At 43.3% G+C, this 24,856-nt stretch overlaps 1 protein-coding gene across 1 annotated transcript; it reads right to left on the bottom strand.

Annotated features, from left to right (window-relative positions):
• Positions 1 to 3,061: 3,061 nt before the first annotated feature.
• Positions 3,062 to 24,336, bottom strand: LOC108783796 (calreticulin-like). Its single transcript, XM_018552452.1, has 10 exons — positions 24,291 to 24,336; positions 20,750 to 20,788; positions 19,165 to 19,266; positions 16,133 to 16,336; positions 15,371 to 15,465; positions 13,341 to 13,550; positions 6,771 to 6,884; positions 5,411 to 5,554; positions 4,861 to 4,953; positions 3,062 to 3,295 (listed from the first exon to the last, which is right to left on the bottom strand). Exons 1-10 carry the CDS (start codon positions 24,334 to 24,336, stop codon positions 3,062 to 3,064), a joined length of 1,281 nt encoding a protein of 426 aa, XP_018407954.1.
• Positions 24,337 to 24,856: the final 520 nt, after the last annotated feature.

Below are 24,856 nucleotides of genomic sequence, written 5' to 3' on the forward strand. Positions count from 1 at the left end.
GACGAGCGACGCGCAACATGGAGCTAAGACAGCTCCTTTGACTATCATTAGCCGGCGACTTCTCGCGATATCACGCGGCAAAAATGCGCGATATCGCGGCGGTGTTTGGGTAGGGTTAAATATCTGTATATATTTTAGGATCACGATAAATGGGTATGCTGGTTTCTATAGCCTTCAACCTGACCCAAAGCTTCATTTTTTGTGCAGCTTTGACCAACCAATCAAAACTGTAGTGGAAACCAATTCAATACCCTACAGAGCCAGTGGAAGGGGATCACTTCTACACAATCTCTGTGGTTTGGATGTTCAAACCTGGGACAAACTGTAGAATTGCATACAGGTTTCTGGACATTTACTAAGACCCCATTCACACTGAGCTGCCACAAAATAAGCGCTTTTTCATTGCTGATTTGAACAGAGCGGCTCTGAGCAACATTGAGCTACATTGAGCTTCTTTGAGCTACAGTGCACATTTGATGCGCTACGTAGCGATTCTTTTGGCATTTTACCACAGGGACTTTGTAGCTGCTACATTGGGCTGTATCCAATCAAAAGCGTTTTTTGATGTGACATAATTCCTCTTCCTGTTTCCTGCTTCTGTGGAGAGTATAATTTTTTGGGCAGAAATGACACTTGTGTAGGGCGACATCGCGCTAAAATGTTGCACAAAAACGCAGGTAAAAAGCGACATTGAGCTATACCATTGAAGTCTATCGGGGCCAAGAAGCGCGAAATCCACCAACAAATAGCTCATGTTCGAGCGACAGGCGACACTGAGCTACAAGATGTGAACATTTCTATTGAAATGCATTGGAAGAGCTACATTGAGCTTCGTATTTGAGCGATTTTTTAGCGGAAAACGCTCAGTGTGAATGGGGTCCTAAGACAGAGCTAAAGCTAGGACGTCAATCTTACAGCCAAGCATCTAGCATGTTCACACTGAAAAGTCAGTAATGGCAGCCCCCATATTACCAGGTCCGTTCTCAGGTAGTGATTCATGTCATTTAAAATCTGGTCTTGCTTGAGTGTCCTTTAGTGAGAATTATATACACACAACTGTAAATTAAATTTGTACAAATCAATATTATTTTAGGTTCTTATGCCCATTCAAAGCTGTGTAGATATATATGTGTAGTGGAACCAACATACCAGCATTAATTATGTTCACAATCATTTTTATTGTCCTTTAGTATTTTGTTATAGTAGGTGAATCTTGCAGGTTTTAGGTAAAAATTTAATTTATTTAGTGAAAAATGCAAGTAATATACATTAAAGCTGAACTTCAGGCATATGTAAAAGACACAAATAAATGCAACTCTGTATTCATTAACACATCCTCAAATGTGATTTTTTTAAATACAAGCAGTGTCAGTACCTGAACTTGACTTGGTATCCACCTGTCGAGGTCCCTTGTACAGCAGAGCTCATATGTGGGGAAAGAAGAAGCAGCACAAGGAGATAATCAGCCATGCTGCAGTACAGTGAGCGTGCTGAAAAGTAGGAGAGAGCAGAGTGATACTGTGACTGGACAATGAATGGAGAAGCAGCACACTGAGCTCATGCACAGTGTGCTGCTTCTCCTTTTTTTTGTCAGGTCACACTGTGAGGGAGGAATAAGACCTGTAAATGTTCCCTAATAAAGTCTCCTGCGCTGCCAGAGAGGGCTGTGCTGTATGGCAGAGCTGTGTAAATCTCAGGACAGGAAAGAATACATGTATGTATGTTATGTATGTGTTTAGCAGTTTGCCTGGAGTTCAAACAGTTAAATAAATGATAATGCAATGTTTATATATTTTTGGACAATAACTACTATATGTGTTACTAAAAAAAATAAAATAATTCCTGATCCTAAATAGTGCACGCCATAAATAGAGGCAGCCCTACCTAAGCTTATCATATATCCGGCCTCCCAGGATCAACAGTAACTAGTGATATTGTATTCACAAAAGGCCTAATAAAATGAGTTATCTACCTCACTGGACATCCCGCAAAAATGGCGGCCGCTCTATATTCCTGGATAACAACCACTATATGTACTAAAAATACACTTCCTAATCCTAAATAGTTCCTGTCATACATGGCAGCCATAATAAAGCTTATTATATATGTGACCTGCCAGAGGTGTCACTAGCCTTTTTGCTACCTGAGGCAGGTGGGGGGGTTGCTGGTGGTGCACGGTCCTGGTGATGTCACTGGTCACCAGGAGCTATGCGGGATGCCTTAGGTTGCGAAGAGCGAATCGGGGAGGTTGCGTCTCAGGAGGCTAAGAGCTGGGCGGAGAGATGTGTATTGTCCTTACACATCTCCTTGCCTGGCTCTTAGCAAACTTGGACACTCTGGCCAGAAAGGGGGTGGCAGGCACACTGCAAACATTGTGCTGCCTACCCCCCCCCCCCTTCCCCCCAAGAGATGCCACCTGAGGCAACAGCCTCAGCCTGCCTCATTCTAGGGATGGCCCTGCGACCTACTATATTCAATAGTAACTAGTAATACCTTATGTACAAAAGGTCTAGTGAAATTATCTACATTACTGGACCAGACCACAAATAGGCTGCCTCCCTTGGGTGACAGGTATAATCAAATGTTATTGTTTAACAAAACTGAAGATCGTTGGCGGTGCAGTGTGTGTCAAATCCCCTTTACTGTTATAGCACCAGTTACTTAAACCACTTTTGTTGAACTCCCATGCCATGGAATACCAGTGCTTTACCGCTAAGCATTTTAAGTTTTGGGTAGAGATCTCCTTTGCAATAAGAGAACATGGCTTTATAAGATTAGCAACAGGTTTGGTGCTTGAAAACAATGGCGCTTGAAAACTTTAATTAGTGTCTTTTATGGTCTCTCCATAGATTTCTGGACATCTGACAACCCTGAGAAGAGGGCTTATTTGGTAACACAGTGCAAAGCACAGTGGTGTCCAGTCAAACATCACGTCCAGGATTGAGCAATTTACATTCCTGATTGTTTCCCCGGAGTAACTGATCACCACTGGCTTTGCCTTGTATTGTTAAATAAGCCCGAATAAAGTTCCTTCATTAATTCTCCATTTTTGGGTTGGTGTTCACAACTCATCTTTGGGATGTGAAGGCTCTGGCAGCTGTGGCTGTTCTACTGCTTGCTCCAGTCCGTACTGCTTTCGTAAGCTTTTTCGTAGTTTTGACTTCCTCTCTTTCTCCTGCCTCTCCAGTTCATCCAGCCTTTTAAAATCTTCCTCAAGCTTCTTCCATCTTTGCTTCTTTTCATCCTTGGCATCCCTCTCTTCATCTTGTATTGTCTTCATCTTCAGCTCTGGCTCCTGTAAAGAGGTTGAAGGTACAGAAGGAGATATGCAGTCAGATAGACATAGTACCAACAACCTCCATTTAATAGTCTTACCTCCTCTTTCCTCTTACAGAAGTTGTGCAGGGTGTTTAGACATACCTGTGCAGTCAAATAGACACCAAAGGTAGACCTACTGCGCTTAGTAGGTTAGGGCTCATTCATGCCACAACGATGTCTGGTGTTTTTCAGCAACTGAAGAACGGCAGTCACCACTAGTACACATAGAAAACAATTGCTTTTTATGTGCCCCGTTCACACAGGTGTGATCTGCTTTGCAAAAATGTCTGCACTGGACTGAACCGCAGGTCACCACCAGGGCTGGATTTCCCATAAGGCCAACCGAGGCCCGGCCTTGGGGCAGTAGGTAGTAGAGGGGCAGCAGGGGTGTGGAATTCCTATCTCCTGATGGCCGGGTCATGCAGTTGCGGGCACCGGGCGGGTAGTTGTTTTCTACATTTAGCCCTGCTTTGGGCAAGCAGGGCTAAATGTACAGCGGGGAAGCCACTGCTTGTTTTGTACAAGTGATCTCGGCAATGTATGCAGCCTACATACAGGGGGGTGCATTGAGGAACCTGGCATTGGGGGCAGCAGAGAGAGTAAATCTGGCCTTGGTCACCACACTGCAGTACCTAGTGAATAGAGTGTGCAGTTGCTTTTCACCGCTGTCTTTCTGTGGACACAAGCCGTGCTTTAAAACGCAGCATTTTACCGTGCAGCTAGTGTGAACCAGCCCTTACTGAGCTATGCCAACATAAAGAATTCCAGTGCAAGGACAGGAAGGAGGATTTTTACTGAGAGCTAATGGTATTTTAGGCATTTTCAAGCAAAAATTATTAACAGATCATAACATGCAGGGGTGCAGGACTATAAAGAGGCTTTAAAGCACGGAACTGTTTGGAATAATGCTAATGGGAAAAAAGTTTATAGCGCAACTCCAAGCAACAAGTAAAGTAATTAATTGAACTGTTTGTTAGTGCTATCCAGGAATCATTACTACTACTCCAACCCTTGTCACTACAGGCCTTAGCAGTGACATAGGGGTCAGAGGCAAGAACCATAGCAAGCAGTGGCGAGTGCAGGTGTTTGAAACTCCATGGTGTATTTGAAGGGGTAAGCATTACGTTTTAATTTAGATTTCTCAGGGAATGCCTTACAGTAGTTTTAAGTCAAACATTCTGTACCTTTTAAATCCACCCATCCATTCTAGCTAAGTTCCACTCCAAACTTTGCAGTGTTAAAGAAGTTAGGCTATGAAAGAGTTTGGTGTCACAATGGTGAGTGAGAAATGAGCCTGTAACATTTAATATTTTCATGGTCTATGCTTCCTGGATTGCCATGGTCCAAGGTAAAGTTATAAAAGCACAAATAGCTAGAGAAGACCTTAAAAAGAACCATGTATGTATGAACGCAGTGAAACCAATCAAAATGTTACTTGTATTCCAGGTTGTCTAAGGATATCTGTTATCTGATTGGTTGTTTGCAGGTGACAACACTTTTATTTGCAGGCAAACTTAAGACCCTGACAACATGGCTCCTTACCCTGGTTTCACCCCATGTCTCGTTTCCAATTTTCTCTGCTAAAAATTCATCATTTGTGATGAGGAAGTTGTCAAAAATTGTACCCGATTTTACCTAAAGAAACAAAATAATGCAGTTATTGAAGAACAATTTTACATTCTGGTTTTATGTAAACAAAGTCGAAAAAAAAATGGAATTGGCCAAACATGTTTGTCCTGCACATTTATTCAGAAATGTAGTAAACAAGCACAAAACAAAACATCTGCTCATCTGAGCCAATAATTAACTCTGGTCAACTGTGCACATGTTAGTTAAAAAAAAACATGTGCACAGCTGAGGCAAAAATTAGGTAATATGTGAATTTAGAAGTGGGGACTTTATCCCTACCACGACCCAAAACATTATTCTTCATAATAGACATAAATCTTGGAGCACCTCCCCAAGTGAGAAACCTAGGAGATACGCATACACCACCCACTAGCCTATCTGCCTCACAATATCTGTAGGACACTCATTCTTTGTAAAATGTGTGCAAAACTCCAATTGACAACAGGGGATATTGTGTACTCACCTGCCAGAGGTCGAAGCCAATAACTCCAAGTTCATCATATCTGTATAATGTGTCATCTGGAACATAATCTGGATTATCCATGTATGGCTGAACCCACAGCCCTTGGTAGTTTGGATTATCTATTATTTTCGGGACCCAAATTCCCTGTCCAGTGACATAAGAAACATATTGAAATGACTTTTGAGTATATTATTATTGGTTAATAATAAAATTATTGTGTAACAGATTTTTGTTTTGTTGAAACCGGGACTCGCCAAGGGACATTGGGGCATTTCTTGCACAAGGTAGAGTTAGCATCTTGCAGCAGTTGATTCTATCAGCGTTTTTCTTTACCACTGGGATGAATAAAGTTTATTGAAGACTCATGAGGTGTGTGGCCTAATTAAATAATGCAATAAGATTACAATAAGGAGGATTGGGAATCATTGGCCTGTGGGGCCAAACACAACCAAATAGCCCTTTTAGGGAAGGCAAATTTTTGCGAGCTAAAGAAAGTATATCATGCAAAGCATTCCTTGGTGTCGCATTGATTGGTGGTCATGGTGGGTGTTATTAAAGGTCATGGTTTATTGTGACACAGCTTCAGCTTCCTTTATGGTTCTTAGCATTTGGACACATGACATCTCAAAACAGGATGTTGATGATGGCAGACTTTCCAGCCAAATGCTGTGATTGAAAGTCTGAACAAGAAGCAGGGAGCCATATAATGGCCAATATGTGCCCCTGATTGGAGGTCCCTCAATGATCTGATCAGTCCTCCTTCCCCGCAGCCCAGTCCTTCCTCTGTCCTAGCAGACATGGGACACAGATATACTTCAATCCAAATCGAAAATTAAAAAGCCATTCTGGCCAACAAGTGAAAGCAATCAGCAAGCTTGAAGCAGAAGTCCAGGGAAAAATGTTATTTATGTTGGCCAGAGTTCTTCTTTAATGCTATCAACTAAATGCTGCAGTAATGCTAAAACCCTTCTCTGGATTCTCTGTACTCAAGAGGCAGTCTAACAGTTAGTAGGACAGGAATAGGATTATACATTTTGGAGCCTATGTTGTATAACTTCCCATCTATGCTTCCTGCATTAACAGTCACATTCGCATTTCCACGGCAGATCAGAATCTGATTGGTCCCCGTGAGAAACGTATTACTAGCATTTTTTTTACACTTTTTCTTTTAATAGAAATAGGTCTGTTTTTTGTTTTAAAGCCATGATGTGTACAATTTATTTATTTATAAAGAACAGTTTTTATAACAATATTATATAATTATATTCATAATAAAATGGAATGTTTTTGTTATTTTTCTGAGTCGATTTACTAGATGGCCCTTTGTAGAAATCACATGATCCGTGTAAAATTGCCCTACCTTGTATTTTGGATTGGGAATCACTGGTGGTTCCCATATCCCATCCATGGCAGAGTCCCAGTCATGGGGTTCCTTTGCATCTGGATCTGGAATTAGCTCTCTCTCATCCCAGTCCTGGTAATCATAAACATACACAGGGTCATTAGAAATATTCAGGGGGTGATTCATAAAATAGTGAAAACAGGAACGTGAGGGAGAATCCCCCCAGAGAGGATGCTGACAATAAAAGAATAACAGAAATGTTCAAGTAAAAACCAAGAACAAAATATTTAATATACAGGTATTCCTCACTTAATGACCGAGTTCCGTTCCTACGACCAGGTCGTTAAACGAATTGGTCGTTAAGTGAGGAATTCTATACAGTACTGTACTGCATTAGTACAGTACTGTATAGCGTTGCAGATGTACAGTAGCGAACAGTGTACTGTACATCGGGCAATGAAAATACTCACCGGGACCCGAAGTGAAGATCGGAGGAAGTCACTTCCCCCCGGCGACACGTCGCACTGACGTTGACGCGCCTGGTCGGAGGTCGGTCGTAAGTGCGAGTGGTCGCAAAACAGGTAAGTCGTTAAGCGAGGAGCATCTGTATTTTACTTGTTATCTCTCGTCTTGACTATTGCAATTCCCTCCTCATTGGCCGACCTCTACACAGGCTCCTCCCCCCTTCAGTCTATCATGAATGCTGCTGGTAGACTCATTCACCTAACCAACCGCTCAGTGTCTGCAACCCCCCTCTGCCAATCCCTCCACTGGCTTCCATCCCCCGCCCCCCTCTGCCGATCCCTGCACTGGCTTCCATCACCCAAAGCATAACATTTAGAATATTAACTCTGCCCCCAGATATATCTCTAACCTTGACTCAAAGTATCACCCTAACCGTCCCCTCCGCTCGTCCAAAGACCTCCTGAATTCCCAGCTCCCTCATCAACTCCTCCCATGCACGTCTCCAGGACTTCTCTCGAGTCTCTCCCATTCTCTACCCTAACATGTCCGTCTATCTCCCACTCTGGCTGCCTTTAGGCGATCCCTTAAGACCCATTTCTTCAGGGAAGCCTATCCCACCTCAACCTAACCACTGAACCATCACATTCTCAAACAACTCATTCCCACGCAGCTACCTCCTCATGTATAACTGACTACTCCCTTTTAGATTGTAAGCTGTCACAGGCAGGGCCCTCCTTACCATCTTGTCTTGAATTGTATTGTGATTGTAATGTCTTCCTTATATTGGAAAGTACTGCACAAACTGTTGGCGCTATATAAATCCTGTATAATAATAATATTACAGCTTACAAGATGTAATATAAAAATGTAAGTACATTTTCTGCAAGTACAGAAATATACCAGTTGACCCTGCCAGACATCCAGTGTCCTTATTGCATTGAAATCTTAAAGCTGAAGTTTAATGAAGGAGTGTAAATACATTTAAATAGAACTCAAATGGGAAAAAAGTAAAGCTGGCTATACACTGCTCGAATTTCAGCTGAGTCCTTCTGACTGGGCCAAAATTATAGCAGTGTGTGGCCCCCTGGGGTCCCTCTGTTTTTACACAAGAAGATTTTTCCTTCGACTTTTGTCAAAGGAACTAGTCCACAAAATCTCACAGTGACTGCAGCTAATTGGGGGATCCTGACAGCAGCAAACCCAACGTTCTCAGAATACAATAGCCTGTGGAATTAATTCCCCCAACCATATTGGGTCAATTGAGCGTTTTTTTGTATGTCGTTCAGCCCTCAGAAAACTTGAAGAGTGTATGCCCAGCGTAACCAAGAAAAACCTCCCAATGTGTTTAAAGTGGAACTGCAGGAATGTAAAACGTTAACCCTTGCAGTAGGGCTACCCCCAGACTGTAAAGCCCCATTCACACTTAGACCCCATTCACATTGAGCGATTTATCGCGCGGTAATTCCTGCGATATCGCGGCAAATTACCGCGCGATATCGCGCTCCAATGCAATCCAATGGGGCAAAGGGTCCTGCTGTCGCGGGTCGTGTGTCGCTACAGCAGGACCCTTTTTGGAGCGGATTTAGCCGCGATTCAAGCTTGATCAATGCAAGCTTGAACGCGACATCGCGCGGCAAATCTCGCGATGTCGCACAATATGCAAATCGCGCTACAAACGCGCGATTTGCATATCGCGCACTGGGAACGGGGCCTGAGCGATTTATTGCGCGATTTTCATGTCGCTCAGTGTGAATGGGGCCTAAGGGTTAACTACTCGTTTTGGTCTAGGAGCCCAAGTAAAAAAATATACTCACCACCTGATTCTCAATCCTGCTTGGCTTCTAGACCGGTCCCCTGCAGCCTCTTCTCCTCTGGGCTCTTGTGGTCTAAGCCCCACTGACGTCATCACGTCTAATGCAGTCCATCCACTTGCATTAAACACAAGGATGCTGAGGGACACACCACAGCCAGAGTGGAGCGGGAGATAGGTGAGTAGTCTCTGCCACAGGACTGAGGATCAGGTGAGTATATCTTCTGAATTCCAGCCCCCAGAGAAAAATGACCAGTTAACCCTTGCAGGGCGCGGGGTAGCCCAACTGCATTTGTTAATGCTGTTTAGACTCATGTTTATAATTAGAGTGTTCACTTTATCTTCCTGCATATAGTTTATTTCCCACTGACAATGGACTTGTCAGAGGCATCACAACACCTTTTATCTAAATATGTTTAAAGTGCATTTCCAGTGAGTTCTATTAGATGCAAAGATATCCAGGCATTATAAAAAAAAAACCCAAAGCTATTTTTTAAAAACACATTGGGCTTTTTAAAGATCTATTTACACCTAAATCTATGATATATGCATTCCATTGCCGTCAAGTGTCTCAAGAACCGCACAATATTCTTACAATGCTGTCAACTTACAGTAGGCGGTTAATGGGACGTTTCTGCTAATTATGTGGATTGGGACACTATGCTGACACTGTGCTCAGCAAATCTCTATACGCTGCTAATTTCAGCTGCATTAAAAAAGTAGAAATGCTTACAGCAGGGAGAATCCTTTCCAGAATAGGACAGTCAATAACTAATTAAAATGAAGCTGTCAGCCACTTTGAAGTTGTAAAAAGCAAATGTCTAAGAGCAGGTTATACAAGATGCCTGCCAATACTCTTATTAGCCAGAAAAGTGTGCTTTGTGCACCTCTCTGAAACTGGATTCACTGTAAAAGCTTCTCATACTTCTGTGCCAAACCTCACTCGCCCAGTCCAATGAGAGAGCCCTTACTGGACGCTGAGGCACCAACATTAAGGGCGCATTCACACTGGAATAAATGCGAGTCAACAGAGTTGCGTTGACTTGCATTTGCATAGTTCATTGACACTACATTGCTTTCTTAATTTTTTTTGTTTTATATGTTACTTTAGTTAAATAATAATTTTTTTTACACTCAGCTTTATTGCTATCACAAAGGGGGCTAAGAAGCCAGGTCCTCTTTATGGATACATCAGTGGTCTTTTCAGACCACTAATGTCACCTAGAGACCCCAAAAAAGCTGAGGAAGTAGAGATCTGCTTCCCCAGCTTCTTCTCTTGGCTCTAGGAGCCGGAGAATGTGCACAGTGACACCAGACGTGACTGATTTGCGTCTGCAAAGTTCATTGACACTACATTGCTTTTTTTTTTAAATGTTTTATATGTTACTGAATCTAGGACCTATACACACACACACACACACACAATAGGTTGGACTTGATGGACATATGTCTTTATTCAACCTCAAATACTATGTAACTATGTAACTTTAATTTATTTATATTTTACACTCAACTTTATTGCTGTCACATAGGGGGATAAGAAGCCCCCTATGTAATAGCAAACAGCATGTGACAGGTCCTCTTTAGGGAGACATCAGGGGTCTTTCAGAACCCTAATGTCACCTAGGGACCCCAAAAAAGCTGAGGAAGCAGAGATCTGCTTCTCTAGCTTCTTCTCCTCGCTCTAGGAGCCGGTGAATGTACACAGTAACACCGGAAGTGATATAATACACATCATTCCAAGTTCATTGATCAGAGAAAAGATCAGTGGCTGGAAGGGGAGACTCACTGTGCCGCTCAAGGGCCTGCACGGGGGACAGCCGAGCCTGGGGAAGCCGTCAGATTGTTTGTATTTAAACAGCAATCGCCTGCTGTAAAAAGATACCAAGAACGTGGCTGCAGCCGCAGCCGTGTTTTTGGTATAATCGATTAAGAATAGGACTTTATTTCACGGTCCTGAAGCGGTTAAGTAACATATCCCGTGAGGTCATGGTGCCAAATTTCTTTGCACTGCATCGATGTGCATTGACACGTATTGCATTGCATTACGCTTAAAAAAAGTAGAGCAAGCTCTGTTTTTTTCGGCACTCAGCAACACAACTGCTCACATTCACACCCCTTCATTTTCTGATGTCCTTGTGTTAGCATCCGTTGAAAAGCCAAAGCATCTGGTGTGAATGGGGCCTAACACTACTTATTGTAAAACTATGAGAAGTCAAGCAGTAGTAACAATATTAAACTGGTATCAGGACCCATTCACACTATAGTAGTGACCTGCATTTTTCTGCACAGGAAAAACACAGGTCAGGACTGGGGTGCCTAGCCGTGTTTTCTATGAGCCCTGTTCACAACACATCGTGTGATTGGTAGTGCATTTTTCCGCAGCACACTGGATGCCACCGTAGGGCAGCTCACTGCGCTGCTTTGCAGGGACCTGAATGATGTGTACACCTTGTACACTACCAATAAACTAAAAAAAAAAAGTAAACAGTGACAACTCCGGCAATGGGGGATACAACACCCACTGCCGGAACTCTTTCAACACACTAGCCCGGCAGCTAAAAAGCTCTATTTTAGTGGATGGGCTAGTGTGAACGTGCCTTCAGAGTAGGGTTGCCACCTTTTCTTCCAGTAAAACCCAAACACTCTAGCCACGAACGCAAATTTTTTGGGGACACTAAGTTGCGGCTTATTCATATGTAAATAGCGCCACCCATTAATATGTAAATATTACAGTCGAGACTATTTTCAGTGGGGGGCCATTAGCCCCTACCTTAATTTTGGTTGCCCCTGTCTGCCTGACGTCTTGTGCCCGGGTTTGGGCTGCCATGAAACCTGGATACAGCATTCAAAACCCGGACTGTCCGGGTGAATTCTGGACAGGTGGCAACACTACTTCAGAGAGACACATGGAAGAGGTGTTTTTGGAAAAAACATCTTGTGATGCCTGCTGTTAAAGTAAACCTGTCATGATAGAAATACAGGGAGTCTCATTTTCAAATCTTACCTGAACAAACTGAAGAGAGATGCCGATTGGTTGCCATGGGCAACTGCTGCAGATTCTGTTTGCTCCAATTTTGATCAATTCCCCCCATTCACAGTTAGAATTTTTTTTTAAATAAAGTTTTACTGGGGTATGGCCAGCTTTAGCCTAAGTAACACCAAACTCTATAACAGCCTAACCTCCTTAAAGATACCATGGTAAAATGGTTATGCATTGTACAGTTATTAACATATATGTAAGCCGAAATGCTAAAACCTTATACGATCCCTAACATGTTAATGTAATTTCAAAAGTCACTTATTTTAAAATGCATACCTTCCAAAATTATAACTGGTAATCCTGCCATGAAGACTTCCTGTTAGGGTTCATATACACAGCCATCCTTGGCCATACTCACCCCAGAAATACACTGTTCTCAGGGCTGTCCCTTAGGTATTCGCCGCCTGAGGTGATGTGGTGCCGTTCCGGGTGAGGGAGGCTGCGGGGTGCTAGCAGAGGATGGACACTTGTGGGGGGTAATTGTTGTGCCGAGTTGTCATCCATGGGGGGAGGGTGCAGACGACATCTCAGCGGCTGTCAGCGGCCGGCGTTGGTGGAACGCAAGCCAGAGCGTCCCGCTTAGCTCCTGGCAACCGGTGACATCAGTGAGCTGGGCGGGAAGCTGCACAGAGCGTCACAGCCATGTTCTGGTTGGTATGTGGCCAACTGTAAGTGTAAATGAGCCCTAAAAGGGTAATAGTGCTCTATCCCTGTCCCCAGTTGTGCTCCAATGTTGTCACCCTGTCACATTGGCTTTTTGAGGGACACTACAGGTAGCCATGTCATCACACAGATATGGTCCACTGAGAAGCCTGCCCTGAGAAATGCCATGCAATTATTAATGATGCACAGAGCTTGAGCGAAGCAAATGGCATTCATTTATGGCTTACATCCACTTTAAAGTCCAATTATGTATTCATAAATATTTATTTCTTTTTTAAATACTGTTAGTATAACGAGTGTAAATGTTTAGACAGCTTACAGGAAGAGGAGATCACAGGTTGGAAATAACAATGATGTTCATTAATGAGCAGAACAGGAAAATGCTAAACTGCAATATGAAATGGTAGAAACCACAATACACCACAACATCCATCACTGGAAGTACAGAGTGGTGTCTATCTTTCCTGTTGTACTATTTTGCAGCATAAAGTGCAGAATTTGTTTCAATGCTAAGTTAAAGTAAATCTTAAAGAACAATAACTATAGTAAATATGGTAACGGTTTCCTTTTACAGGAAGGAGTACAGTAGCTCCTCTACTTTTCTTACATCTGGCCTGAGCTCATTGGGGTCCTCAATCCTCTCCCGATCATCCCAATCCACAGGCTGTGTAGCATTTATGTCTTTGATTTTAGGGGGCAGTAGGAAACCAAAGTCATCCTCCAAAGTCCCATTTGCCACCACCTTGTTGTCAATCTTCACTGCATATGTATTGTTTGGTCGGATAATTAGGGTGTACAAATGGGTGATTTCATCATGCTGTTGAAAAGAAAGAAACAGTACTAAAATCTAAAATAATGCATTCGTTCATATCAGGCTTAAAGACCTCGACTGAAAGGATTAGTGACTCACCCGCTTCCCTTAAAGTACATATAAAGCCAAGAACTTTTTTTAGCTTAGATTTTAGAGTAGAGAAGAACCTATGCCAGGTTTTATTGCTGTCCATGGCCCGGGGACAAATAGTAATGGGACATCCAAAATTTTACAGATGTCATCAAACCAGGAGCAGAGGGGAAATCTTTGAATGGGGACACCTGTTCTTGTGACAACTGTTTAGGGGAAGATTTCCTCTTGCTTTCTGCTGGGACATCTCCTAATGGCACGCAAACCCCCCTCCCCCCCCAAAAAAAAAAATTAAAAATGGGGTTTTATTTATTATTTTCTACCCTCTTCAAGATTACACAAAGTTTGGCTTTAAATCAGTGGTTCTCAACCTGTGTAACCTCAGGACCCACATTTGTCCTTGGCCATTAAGTCGCAACCCAAGTTGCAGTGCAGTGGAATGCACGGCATTGGGGGACTGCGCATTCTGGTGCAAGCGTATGAACTGTGGGTGGGAGGTGCGTTTGGGGCACCATTTAAATGAGTGGCAATGCAACACGCCTCCCACACCAGAATGCACAGTAGGTGCGATTCCATGGGAAAGTTTAACTCATTGTACTACTGTGAACAGGCCCTCAAAAACACTGACATACATACACACACTCACATTTTTTTTCTAAGTTCCACCCAGTCTTCCTACCTTGCGAGAACTGGAGTGATTCCTCAGGCTAGGGTCCAGTGCTGTATGGTGACGGAGCTCCATCCATACGTGTATCACTTGTACAGCTTCCTTGCGTATCCTGTAGAGGTGCTGGGAGACAGAATGTTTCATCGCTCCGGTCCAGGCACCTCTACAGGACACGTGAGGGAGGTGTAAGCAATGCACTTATGGCTGGAGCTCCCTCGCGGCCATAGCCCCAGCCTACCCCACCTGTGCTGAGCAGTATATTTTGAATGACTGCTTGGCGCGAGAACTGACAGCGCTGTGCTAGGGGAAGGCAGAGGAGCATGCCGCCTAGAAAAGCAGAAGGCATGTGGCGACCCATTGAACACTGGGTCACGACCCACTTTTGGGTTACGACCCAACCGGTTGAGAACCAAGGCTTTAAATGACACGTCTCAAATTGTGCAAGTAGATAACTAGCCCCCAAAATCATACAACTAGTTAAAGGAGAACTATGGGGTTAAGGCTTTTCCCCATAGTTCTTCTTAGGGTAACGGGAGGACACAAACTAGCGTCCTCCCATCACCCTAAGCTGTAGCTCGCGGTATACTGAGACGCCGCAGCTGAAGCGGATCCCGACAATTATGTCTGGATCCGCCCAGCTGCGTGAGTGACAGCTGGCTCTGCCTATCTAGAGGCAGAGCCAGCTGTCCCGCCCCCTCCCCCGTCCGATCCGCCAGTCAGCGCTGGCGGATCGGAGCAGGGAGGGGGGAATCCAACCCCTCCCCTGTCACGGCAGAGAGCTGTGACAGGATCGAGAGGTGAGCGAACGCCGGTATGTGTTCGCTCACCTCCCAATCTACTGAGCCGACCTGTGACAGTCTCATTGTCACAGGTCGGCTAGAACTATGAGGTGAGTGAAAAGCACTCACCTCATTGTTCTCCATTAAGTGCTCATGCACCCAGGGTGCCCCAAATCCCAGGGCTCTTTGTTGCTCAGGTCTTGGTTGCAATTCTTGGTTCTTTCATACCTGAGGGTCAGACAAACACTGGCCTACTGACGCACTTCACATCAGAGCTCACACCTCCATACCTTGCATGTAATATTCTTCGTTATTGAATGGTGTTTCTCCTTATAATTTAGAATAACATGGACTTTCTCATGGATTGTACCACATATGTCGGGACCTGAAAATGTGACAGTAGAAAATGTGTTTCTGTTGTGATGACATATATATATATATCAAAAAAAATATATATATATATATACACACATACACACACATATACATACATACAGTCCAAGTATTTGTGCCCTGCATTTCTAATAAGCAAGGTAGTAAACACACACAGTGCAATGTAGGAGGGCTTTGTAAAGAAACACAAAAAATAAAAATGCCCATTTGAACAACTAACTAAACTTACAGTATGTCTGCTGCTAACATGGTGCCCCCTAATGGGTTTCCCAAAACAAAAGCACATGTACTCTTATAGCAAGGGTCACTAAATGGCAGATGTGGTCCAGATGTGGTAGGCGGGGACATTCATCTGGCAGGATAAGGTATGCTGTCGGTTCCCCTCCTCTCTCATGCAGCAGTCGTGCTCTCAGTCCATGACCGAGTGGCTGACTATTCAGAGGGGATGACACCAAAATGACTGTCAGCCATATGGTGTCACCCCCTCTGATGGTGTCTCCTGGTGCGGGCCACACCCCCTTGTGATGCCACTGTCTGTCATGGCCTTTTGCGAAGGAATCTGCATGCCTTCGGGCACCTTTTGGCTTATATCACAAACACAACTTTATCAAGGGTAGCTTTATTTTCAAGCAAATTCCTCCCACAAAGAAACTACTCACCAAACATAATACAATATAAGGTGTCGCCATGTATCTGCTCTTGGTTTGTGTCTGCAGGATATATTTTCACGTAGCCTCCTCCACAATCAATTGCTTGCTCGTGTTTAACAGTAAACTGTATCACTAAACTCTGGTTCTCATTGCCGATTGGCTCAAACCGAGCTGACAGAGCGTAGTACTTCCAGTCCTCAGTGGTCTGTATACCTGCAGCAATGGCATGAAAATAGCACGCCTTTAACGTTAACGTATAATAAACAATACATTTTAAGGTACGGACAAATGACTAAATTAAGACTGAACTCCAATCACAAGAGCGTTCATTCAAATATATTCCTCAATAGGTACAAAGGATATAAATACACTTTATGAGCATCAAATACTTTTGCAAACCCGGTGAGTTCCTTAGTAGAAATTACATCACCACTGTGCTGTACTAAGCCTGTGAAAAGAGCAGAGCTTTGGGAGGGACCCATCAGGCCTCACCCACTACAAGCTGGCTGCAGAAAACTACAGGGGGGGCGGAGACAAGACCAGTCATCCTGCACATGGAGAGAGAGCAGCAGTGACTGGTCTTTATTACAGGAAACTCCTACAAGTTTCTTGCTGGGCCACTGCACAAACCTGGATGAAATACGCAAAGCATTATAAGAGTCAGTTAATAATACACATGCCTCTTGTATTTAGACAACATTTGTTTATCCTGTGGTTCAGCTTAACATTACAATTATTGTCACATATTTACTTGTACTAAAACAATACTAGGTAAGTGTTCCATCCCTGTGGACTGGAGTTACACTTCAATAGATCTAGTATGCCATGCTATGGAAATATTTAATATTGCCATATTAGTTTGCTTTTAAGAAGGCGTTACAGAGTGTACATTAATGATGCAGCAATTGAAGAGATAAACATGGGCATGTGTTGGGCACACAGTCTTATACAGGGGTCAGCAACCTAAGGCACAGGTGGACACACAAAGCTATTTTCAGTGGCACCTGGAAGATTGATAGTAACATATCTACAACAGTATGTGATTTTTCTCATTAAAACATAATTCTAGTAATGTTTGTAAAACAATATCTGGTCAGTAGTGTACGGAGTTTACTGGACAAATGGTTATGCTGGTGGCCTTTGCATTAATCTGTGCATTTGGTCCATATACACCTATAGATTATCTGCAGATTTTCTATGGTGTGGCAGCACATTGGTCTAGTGGTTAGTACTTCTGCCCTGTAGCATTGAGGGTCCCCGGTTTGAATCCCAGCCAGGTCACTATGTGCAAGGAGTTTGCATGTTCTACCTGTGGGTTTCCTCCAGGTACTCCAGTTTCCTCCCACACTCCAAAGACATGCTGGTAGGTTAATTGGCTCCTCTCTAAATTGCCCCTCTATGTGAGATCGGGACCTTAGATTGTAAGCTCCTTGAGGGTATGGACTGATGTGAATGCGCAACTATGTCAATGGTGTTGTGTAAATTGTCTGCACTATATAAATACCTGTGAGAAATAAATAAAATGGTCAGATGGAAAAAGTGCAACAGATTCCTCCATATATGCTAAACTGTGTGGATGGAAGAATCTCCCGCTGGGCCAAGCTTCAGTATCTTGCTAGTTGGCCCCGCTGGCTCTGAACAATGCCTGCATCCAATCTGTTTTGAGAGCCAGTGGGGCCAACTAGCAAGATACTGAAGCTTGGCCCAGTGGGAGATTTCTCCATCCACACAGTTTAGCGTAGATGGCGGAATCTGTTGCACTTTTTCCATCTGACCATAGACAATCTGCAGATAATCTATAGGTGTATGGCCAGCTTTAATGTAAAAAAGGTTGCTGAGCCCACGTATTATATAACTTTTGTTAAAGCCCAATTCTAGCCAAAACATTTTATTTCGTCTTGGATAAAGTAGGGGACGGTTTGAGCCTTTGTAAATTTACTGTGTCAGGAAATCGATAGTGCCTGTTGTCAAAATGAAATCACGGTTTGCAGATGAACTTATAGGTTCATCTGAACCCAAATGTGCTTTTATTTTTAAATGAAAGCAGAACTCCAGGAATTATATAAATCCAAATGTGCCAAACTCCACTGATCTTCAGGAAAGAGAATATATATATTTATTAAGCTGATACATACTGCTTGCTCCTCTCCACATAAACCTTAACTACTAACGCATTTCACGGTGTCGGCTTACTCATAAAGAGTCTCAGAGAAAGCCAACATGGTGAAACGCGTTAGTGGTTACGGTTTATGTGGAGAGGAGCAAGCTTGTGGATTCCAGGAATTATATGTTTAGGAAACGTACATTGGGGCAGCTGGTTCAATGTAAGTATTCATATCTGATATCAGAAGTTCAGCTTGGGATACTACAAATCACTGTAGTAGTCTGCACCACATACAGTGTGCTCCAATTGGAGCTCTGAGGACTTCTTCTCTGCACACTGAGCGCAGGGAGTTGCTTGCTTGGCACCACCACCATTCAGAGAACGCTTTGTATTTTCTTTTAATGCATACAAGACGTTCTCTGATTGGTGGAAATCATGTCATTATTTGCCCCCTTCTGTCCACCTTGTTCAACCTCGTTCAAGGCTGTCCACCTTGTTCAAGGCTGTTCAATACAGCCTTGTATTCTCTGAATGGTGGCAGTGCTGAGGAACTTGGCTCCCTGTGCTCAGTTTGGAGAGGGGAAGCCACTGAAGCTGCAACGGGAAGATCCTGGCTATTACTCTATGTAGAGTAGACTACTACAGTGATTTTCAGGATCCCTGGTGGCCCTTCGGATATCATATATGGGTACTTACATTGAGCCAAGCTCAGCAAATGTAAGCTTCCAGAAATATAATTCCTAGAGTTCCACTTTAAGCTATTACTGCACCCTTTCTATAAGAAGGTAGAAGTTAACATTGAGGAAATCATTGGCCTTTCCTGAATAATATCACATTATTAAAGGGAAGGCCAAAATGTTGAAAATGATTGGTTGGTGTGGATAACTGCACTTTCCACATCCTCATTGCTCTTTGCACTTTGTCCAATGAAGCTTACCTTTATCCTTTTCTGGATCACCCCAGAATTTACCAGCACTCAGCTGCCACTTGCCATAGTCAGACTTGTTTTTGGATTCAACCCACCTTTTCTGCCACTCGTCTAAAAGGAATGGATAATAGCATGAAATTGTAAAGGGTTTAGAGCAGAGCCAACTATCATAACAATCTAGAATCATAACAGTCTAGAAGTGCACAGTTTGCAATCAGCATATCAATATGCCAGTCCAAAGCAATTTTAATGATCACATACATTACAAGCAACATTTTGGAACCACTAAGGGAACCCCTTATTAGGCAGTCACACTCAGGTAAGGTTACCCATCAAGCCAGCAATCATTTTCCACTACATTATAAAATGTAATTGTTGCCATCTGTAAGGGGGGCCAGGAGACCAATGGGTTGATTATTTGTATATCTTTTCAATCTGGGGGGTTTTGGAGACAGTTTGCAGCCTACTACTGACTGGCGAAATAACAGCATGCAAACCTCTGGCCAATTAGAAAGAGATAAAATGATATGGTCACTGGTGTGACCTTTGATTGGACAATCTCCTTTCGAATTACCAATAACAACCAATGATCAATGACCCATCAGAGCCTCTTAAGTTAAAGGTTGTACATTGTACATCTGAATATTTGCTAAGGGTGATTCCTTTGTATCTCTAACCACTACTGTCATGCCTGGAGGCAGCCCTAAAGTGATCCTGTCAGCAATTTCAAACATTTAAAAGTAAAATTCTTGGCTAAAAGCAAAAACAACAAAGTTCCTTCTCTTTTTTTTTCTGGTTAAAAAGCGTACCTGTAGGTAACTAAAGTGCATCTAAACTAAAAAATATTTTGAAACTTAATCCCTAGATGTGGTGGCTGCATTACTTTGTAAGCATTTTTCCATTTATTTTATCTGGTGATTCTGCCTGTAACATACTTCTTGTCCAAGGATGACAACGCTTACTGACTGCACTGTATCTTTGAAGAAGCAGCATTGTCACACTACAACAGGACAACAGAAACCTACCACTCTCTTCTTCTCCATAATATAGGGGGAGTGTTTCTGCGGTTCTCAGAGATGACTAGGAACAATGTAACTGCATAGACTATAGTATAGGCAGCGCAACACAACATAACAGGAAGTTGTCAGCTGACAAGATTTCTGGCAGGATGAAAAAGTATGTTTTTTGCACTTATTGAGCGGATATAAAAAGAAATAATAATATAGGAGGAAATGAAAGAGGTTCACTGCTAGTGTTTGCATACCATTTAAGAAGGGCAATTACTTTTAAACGTTTGAAATAATTGACAGGTTCTCTTTAAACTGTACATAGATGTCAAAGAATGGTCACATGTGCATAATCAATGTCACCAACTTACAAAGTGTGCAGTCACAGCAATCTATAGAGTTACTTTATGACCCTGTAGACATCATTGCGCAGGTTATACTCCAGTCTTTGTGTGGGAGCCTTCGGGAATTGTGACAGTACTAGATAATACAGTAGATGCATGGGCTTGCACAGCTGTGCTTTGGAAGCTATACTGACTCAGTGTGTGTAAAGGTACATGTAATAGTTACACTCAATGACTTTGTACCTCCATCCTCAAACTGCTCTCGAAAATATATGATAGGGTCTGCAGATACAGCCAAGACAGAAGCTGCCAACAGCACGCACCACCTCATGTCTTCAAAGAGAGATTCTGGATCCCAGGTGTCCAAGGATAAAGAGAGATGTACACTTGTTACAATAGTGGTTATATATGGATAAAACGCTGTAAACATTAATGGAAGAAAGACTGATGTAAGAAAATGACTTTAGTGGTCATAATGAACTCTTTTTCAAACATGAGTAAGCAACCAAGAAGCAATACAGAAAATAAAAGGAAAGATATCTCCAAAAAATACACGTTATAACATTATTGTGCTTATAAGAGTTAGAGCAAGAGCCCTCCACCCAGTAAAGCTCACGTTCCCTGATGAGTGGAAGGCTCTAGCTCTAAAGCCGGCCACACACCTATAGATTATCTGCAGATTTTCTATGCTCAAATGGAAAAAGTGCAACAGATTCTTCCATCTACGCTACACTGTGTGGATGGAGGAATCTCCCACTGGGCCAAGCTGCAGTATCTTGCTAGTCGGCCCCGCTGGCTCTCAAAACACCTGAACAATGCCTGCATCCAATCAGATTGTTCAGGTATTTTGAGAGCCAGCGGGGCCAACTAGCAAGATACTGAAGCTTGGCCCAGCAGGAGATTCCTCCATACACACAGTTTAGTGTAGAAGGAGGAATCTGTTGCACTTTTCCATATGACCACAGAAAATCTGCAGATAATCTATAGATGCATGGCCAGCTTTACTCACAGAGGGAGGTCAGACTGCAGCAGAGAGAAGTGCTGCTTACACACAGAGCACTGCTGTTTTGGCTCTGCTGCAACATGGCGGCAGGGGGCAGACTATTTCCTATAGGTGTGGGCTGCTTTACCTTCTAAATGGAAAAAAAAGGTCTGTGGTCACTTACAATTATGGTGCACACGGATATTGTTATATTAATTACAAATATTGATTTATCTACATATTGTACTTTACATATTGTACTTTATATTGTACTTTGTACTCTTTGGTGCACACAAAGTGGATTTATGTCCTTTGTGGCTATTATGTAAATTAACGTTTTTGTGCCTGGAGTGCAGCTTTAAGGTTTCAGTGCCTGGAGAAGTTACTTGAATGTCTGTAAAGCATCTCCAAAACCCATGTCTGTGTCTAGTGATGGAATAATAAATAAAAAATAATAAATGATGTTAAAAATGCTGATGTGTTGCTTCATGCGAAGAAAGATTCTAATGATAGCTTCACTTTAATACGAGTAACAGCTGGTACTGAATTGCTTTGGTAAGCAGAATGGAAATGTATCCCATAATTAACAACGCCATCCAGTGGCCTCATCATTAGCCAACTCTGATACCGTACGTATGTGCTGTTTACCTTTTACTATAGTAATGAGCAATGATGTGGTAATTGTAGAATAAGGCCCTGTTCACACCTTTACGTTTTGTTGCGCGTTCAACGCTCTATGAACGCTCTACAAAACGTACAAACTTGAAAATCCCATTGTTTTCTATGGGTATGGTTCACACCTTTCCGTATTTCAGCCCGTCTGAACGCGCTACAAAACGGCCTACGCCCAAAGAAGTACATGTACTTCTTTGGGGCGTTTTGGTCTCGCGTTTCCATTGCGATACAGCCAAGTAGCCCTCGGAAACGCACGTTTGTCGCGAATCGTGGTAAAAGAGCGCGCTGTGAAACGCGCGACAAACGCGCATATTCAATACGTCTAGGTGTGAACCCGCCCTCAGTGATATGCAGTATATGGCAAGAGTTCAAGCTGAGATCTCAGCTCCCTATAACAATGCAGGAAAGGGCTCTACTACCTCTGATAAAACATACAAGCTGCTGTACACTGGCATCTAAACAACTTCCATAATTTCAATCTACATATTGTATAAAATAAACATACTGGGGGGAATTTATCATAGCAATTACGAGTGTTTGAACTTGCATGGAATATATTTGACCAGGGGTGTAACTAGAAATCACAGGGCCCCATAGCAAAAATTTGTATGGGCCCTGTGATTTCTAGTTACGCCCCTTGCAGGGCCCACCTGAGAGTGACCCTGCCAAGCCCGCCCTCTCTATGGTGGGCTCTGCAGGGTCTCAGGTGGACTGGTCACACCCCTGCACACCTCTTACCTGTCAGCCCCGATCCGCTGTCAGCCTTCTCCACCGCCAGGCCCCGTCTCCTCATCGGCCGCCGGCCGCCTCCCCCACAGTTGCTGGGCCTGGCCTCTTCCTTCTCCTCCACAGCTGGCAGGCCCCTCCTCCTCCTCCGCTGCTGCTGCTGGGCCCCGGCCTTCTCCACCGCAAGCTGCTGACTGTCACTGACTCAGCAGCGGCTCTGGGGAGGAATGCACAGAAACAGTTCCTCCTTACAGCCGCCAGTGACAGCCAGCAAGCAGCTATATCATCAGGGGGGACCCCTTTGTTCCTCATCCTGGCCGGGCCCCCCTGTTCCCCGGGCCCCAAAGCGGCCACCTGGATCGCTATGGCGATAGTTGAGCCACTGTATTTGATGCACTTTGCGCCTGATTTATGTTGCTAGTGTAATGTTGTTCATAAATGAGGTTAAATAGATTCCAGGAAAGAAGACTCGTAACTCCAGGCAAAAAGCTTAACTGTCGCTTCTTGAAGAAATGGTCCTGGGGACTTCTTAAGTTGCGATTTGTTTTTTAGGTGGTGCTACAGTTTCAGACAGCCGCAGAACAAGTGCAGATGTAAACAGTTGCAAACTTTCACATAACCGGCGCAAAACACGTGCAATTGGAAAAATAGTGCAAGCTCTGGTCAAAACAGGCGCACATGTTAAAAGACAGATTTGCACATAAAATGTTTTTATCTAAGAGGCTAAAACTGTCGCAATTGCTTTGATAGATTCCCCCTGATGTATGTATCCAGTACTCATTGCTTTGCACCCCCAATCCTTCATTTAAAGGAAATGCAAAAAGAGCATTTCTCAGAGCAACCAATCAGATTTTAGCTTTCATCAGTTCTCAACATTCAGCACAAGTAACAGTTGCTACTTATGGAATCTTAGTGGTTAGTGAACTTTATACCTTGCCCTTTGCCTGTTAACACCTAGGAGTTTTTGAACAGTGCAAAAAGCGCTTTTAGGCCCCGTTCCCACTGCGCGATATGCAAATCGCGCGTTTGTCGCGCGATTTGCATATTGCGCAACATCGCGAGATTTGCAGCGCGATGTCGCGTTCAAGCTTGCATTGAGCAAGCTTGAATCGCGGCTAAATGCGCTCCAAAAAGGGTCCTGCTGTAGCGACACACGACCCGCGACAGCAGGACCCTTTGGCCCATTGGATTGCATTGGAGCGCGATATCGCGCAGTAATTTGCCGCGATATCGCGGGAATTACCGCGCGATAAATCGCTCAATGTGAACGGGGTCTTAAATGTCCAACACAAGAAATCCCATGATTTTCAATGGCCCTGAGCAGAAAAACGTCAGCAGGAAAACGCCAAACGCCCGAAAAGGTATGTGAGCTTCTTTGGGCAGTTCAAAGCGCTTTTTTGCCCCATAGACTTAATTGGAGAGGCCCTAAAATGAGCGGCAAAAGCATGTTGCACATTTTTGTGAGCATTTTTGCACATTTAAACACGCGTTCTTCCATCGCCCACAATGTTTTATGAGCCTCATGCTGCTAACTCGCGTAGAAACACGCAAAAACAGTGCCGCCTAGGTGTGAATCAGGGCTTAAAGGGTAAGTTCACTTTCCCACGGGCCAGATTTGAACGGGTAATTCCATTTTCCCAAATTACTTTGGAAAGTGATCTTACCCTTTAAACCTGTATATGTATTTTTTTTTTATTTTATGTACTAAGCTAAACAGCAAAGCAATGAACCACATTAACCAACCAAAAATCCCCATAAATTATTGTAACTGCTCCAAGCTGATAAAAGCTGAAATCTGAAGTGTGGTTAATGTTTTTTACAGTGTTTCTTCATATACTACTACAGAAGTCATAGTTTACCAAATGACCAAGGGATGGGCAACTCCGGCGCTCCCGCTGTTGTGCAAGTCCCATGAGGCATTACAAGACTGACAGTTACAGGCATGACTCCTAGAGGCATGTTGGGAT

Source organism: Nanorana parkeri, unplaced genomic scaffold (genome assembly GCF_000935625.1).
Source record: "Nanorana parkeri isolate BGI_ZX_2015 unplaced genomic scaffold, ASM93562v1 scaffold89, whole genome shotgun sequence".
Classification (NCBI taxonomy): Eukaryota; Metazoa; Chordata; class Amphibia; order Anura; family Dicroglossidae; genus Nanorana; species Nanorana parkeri.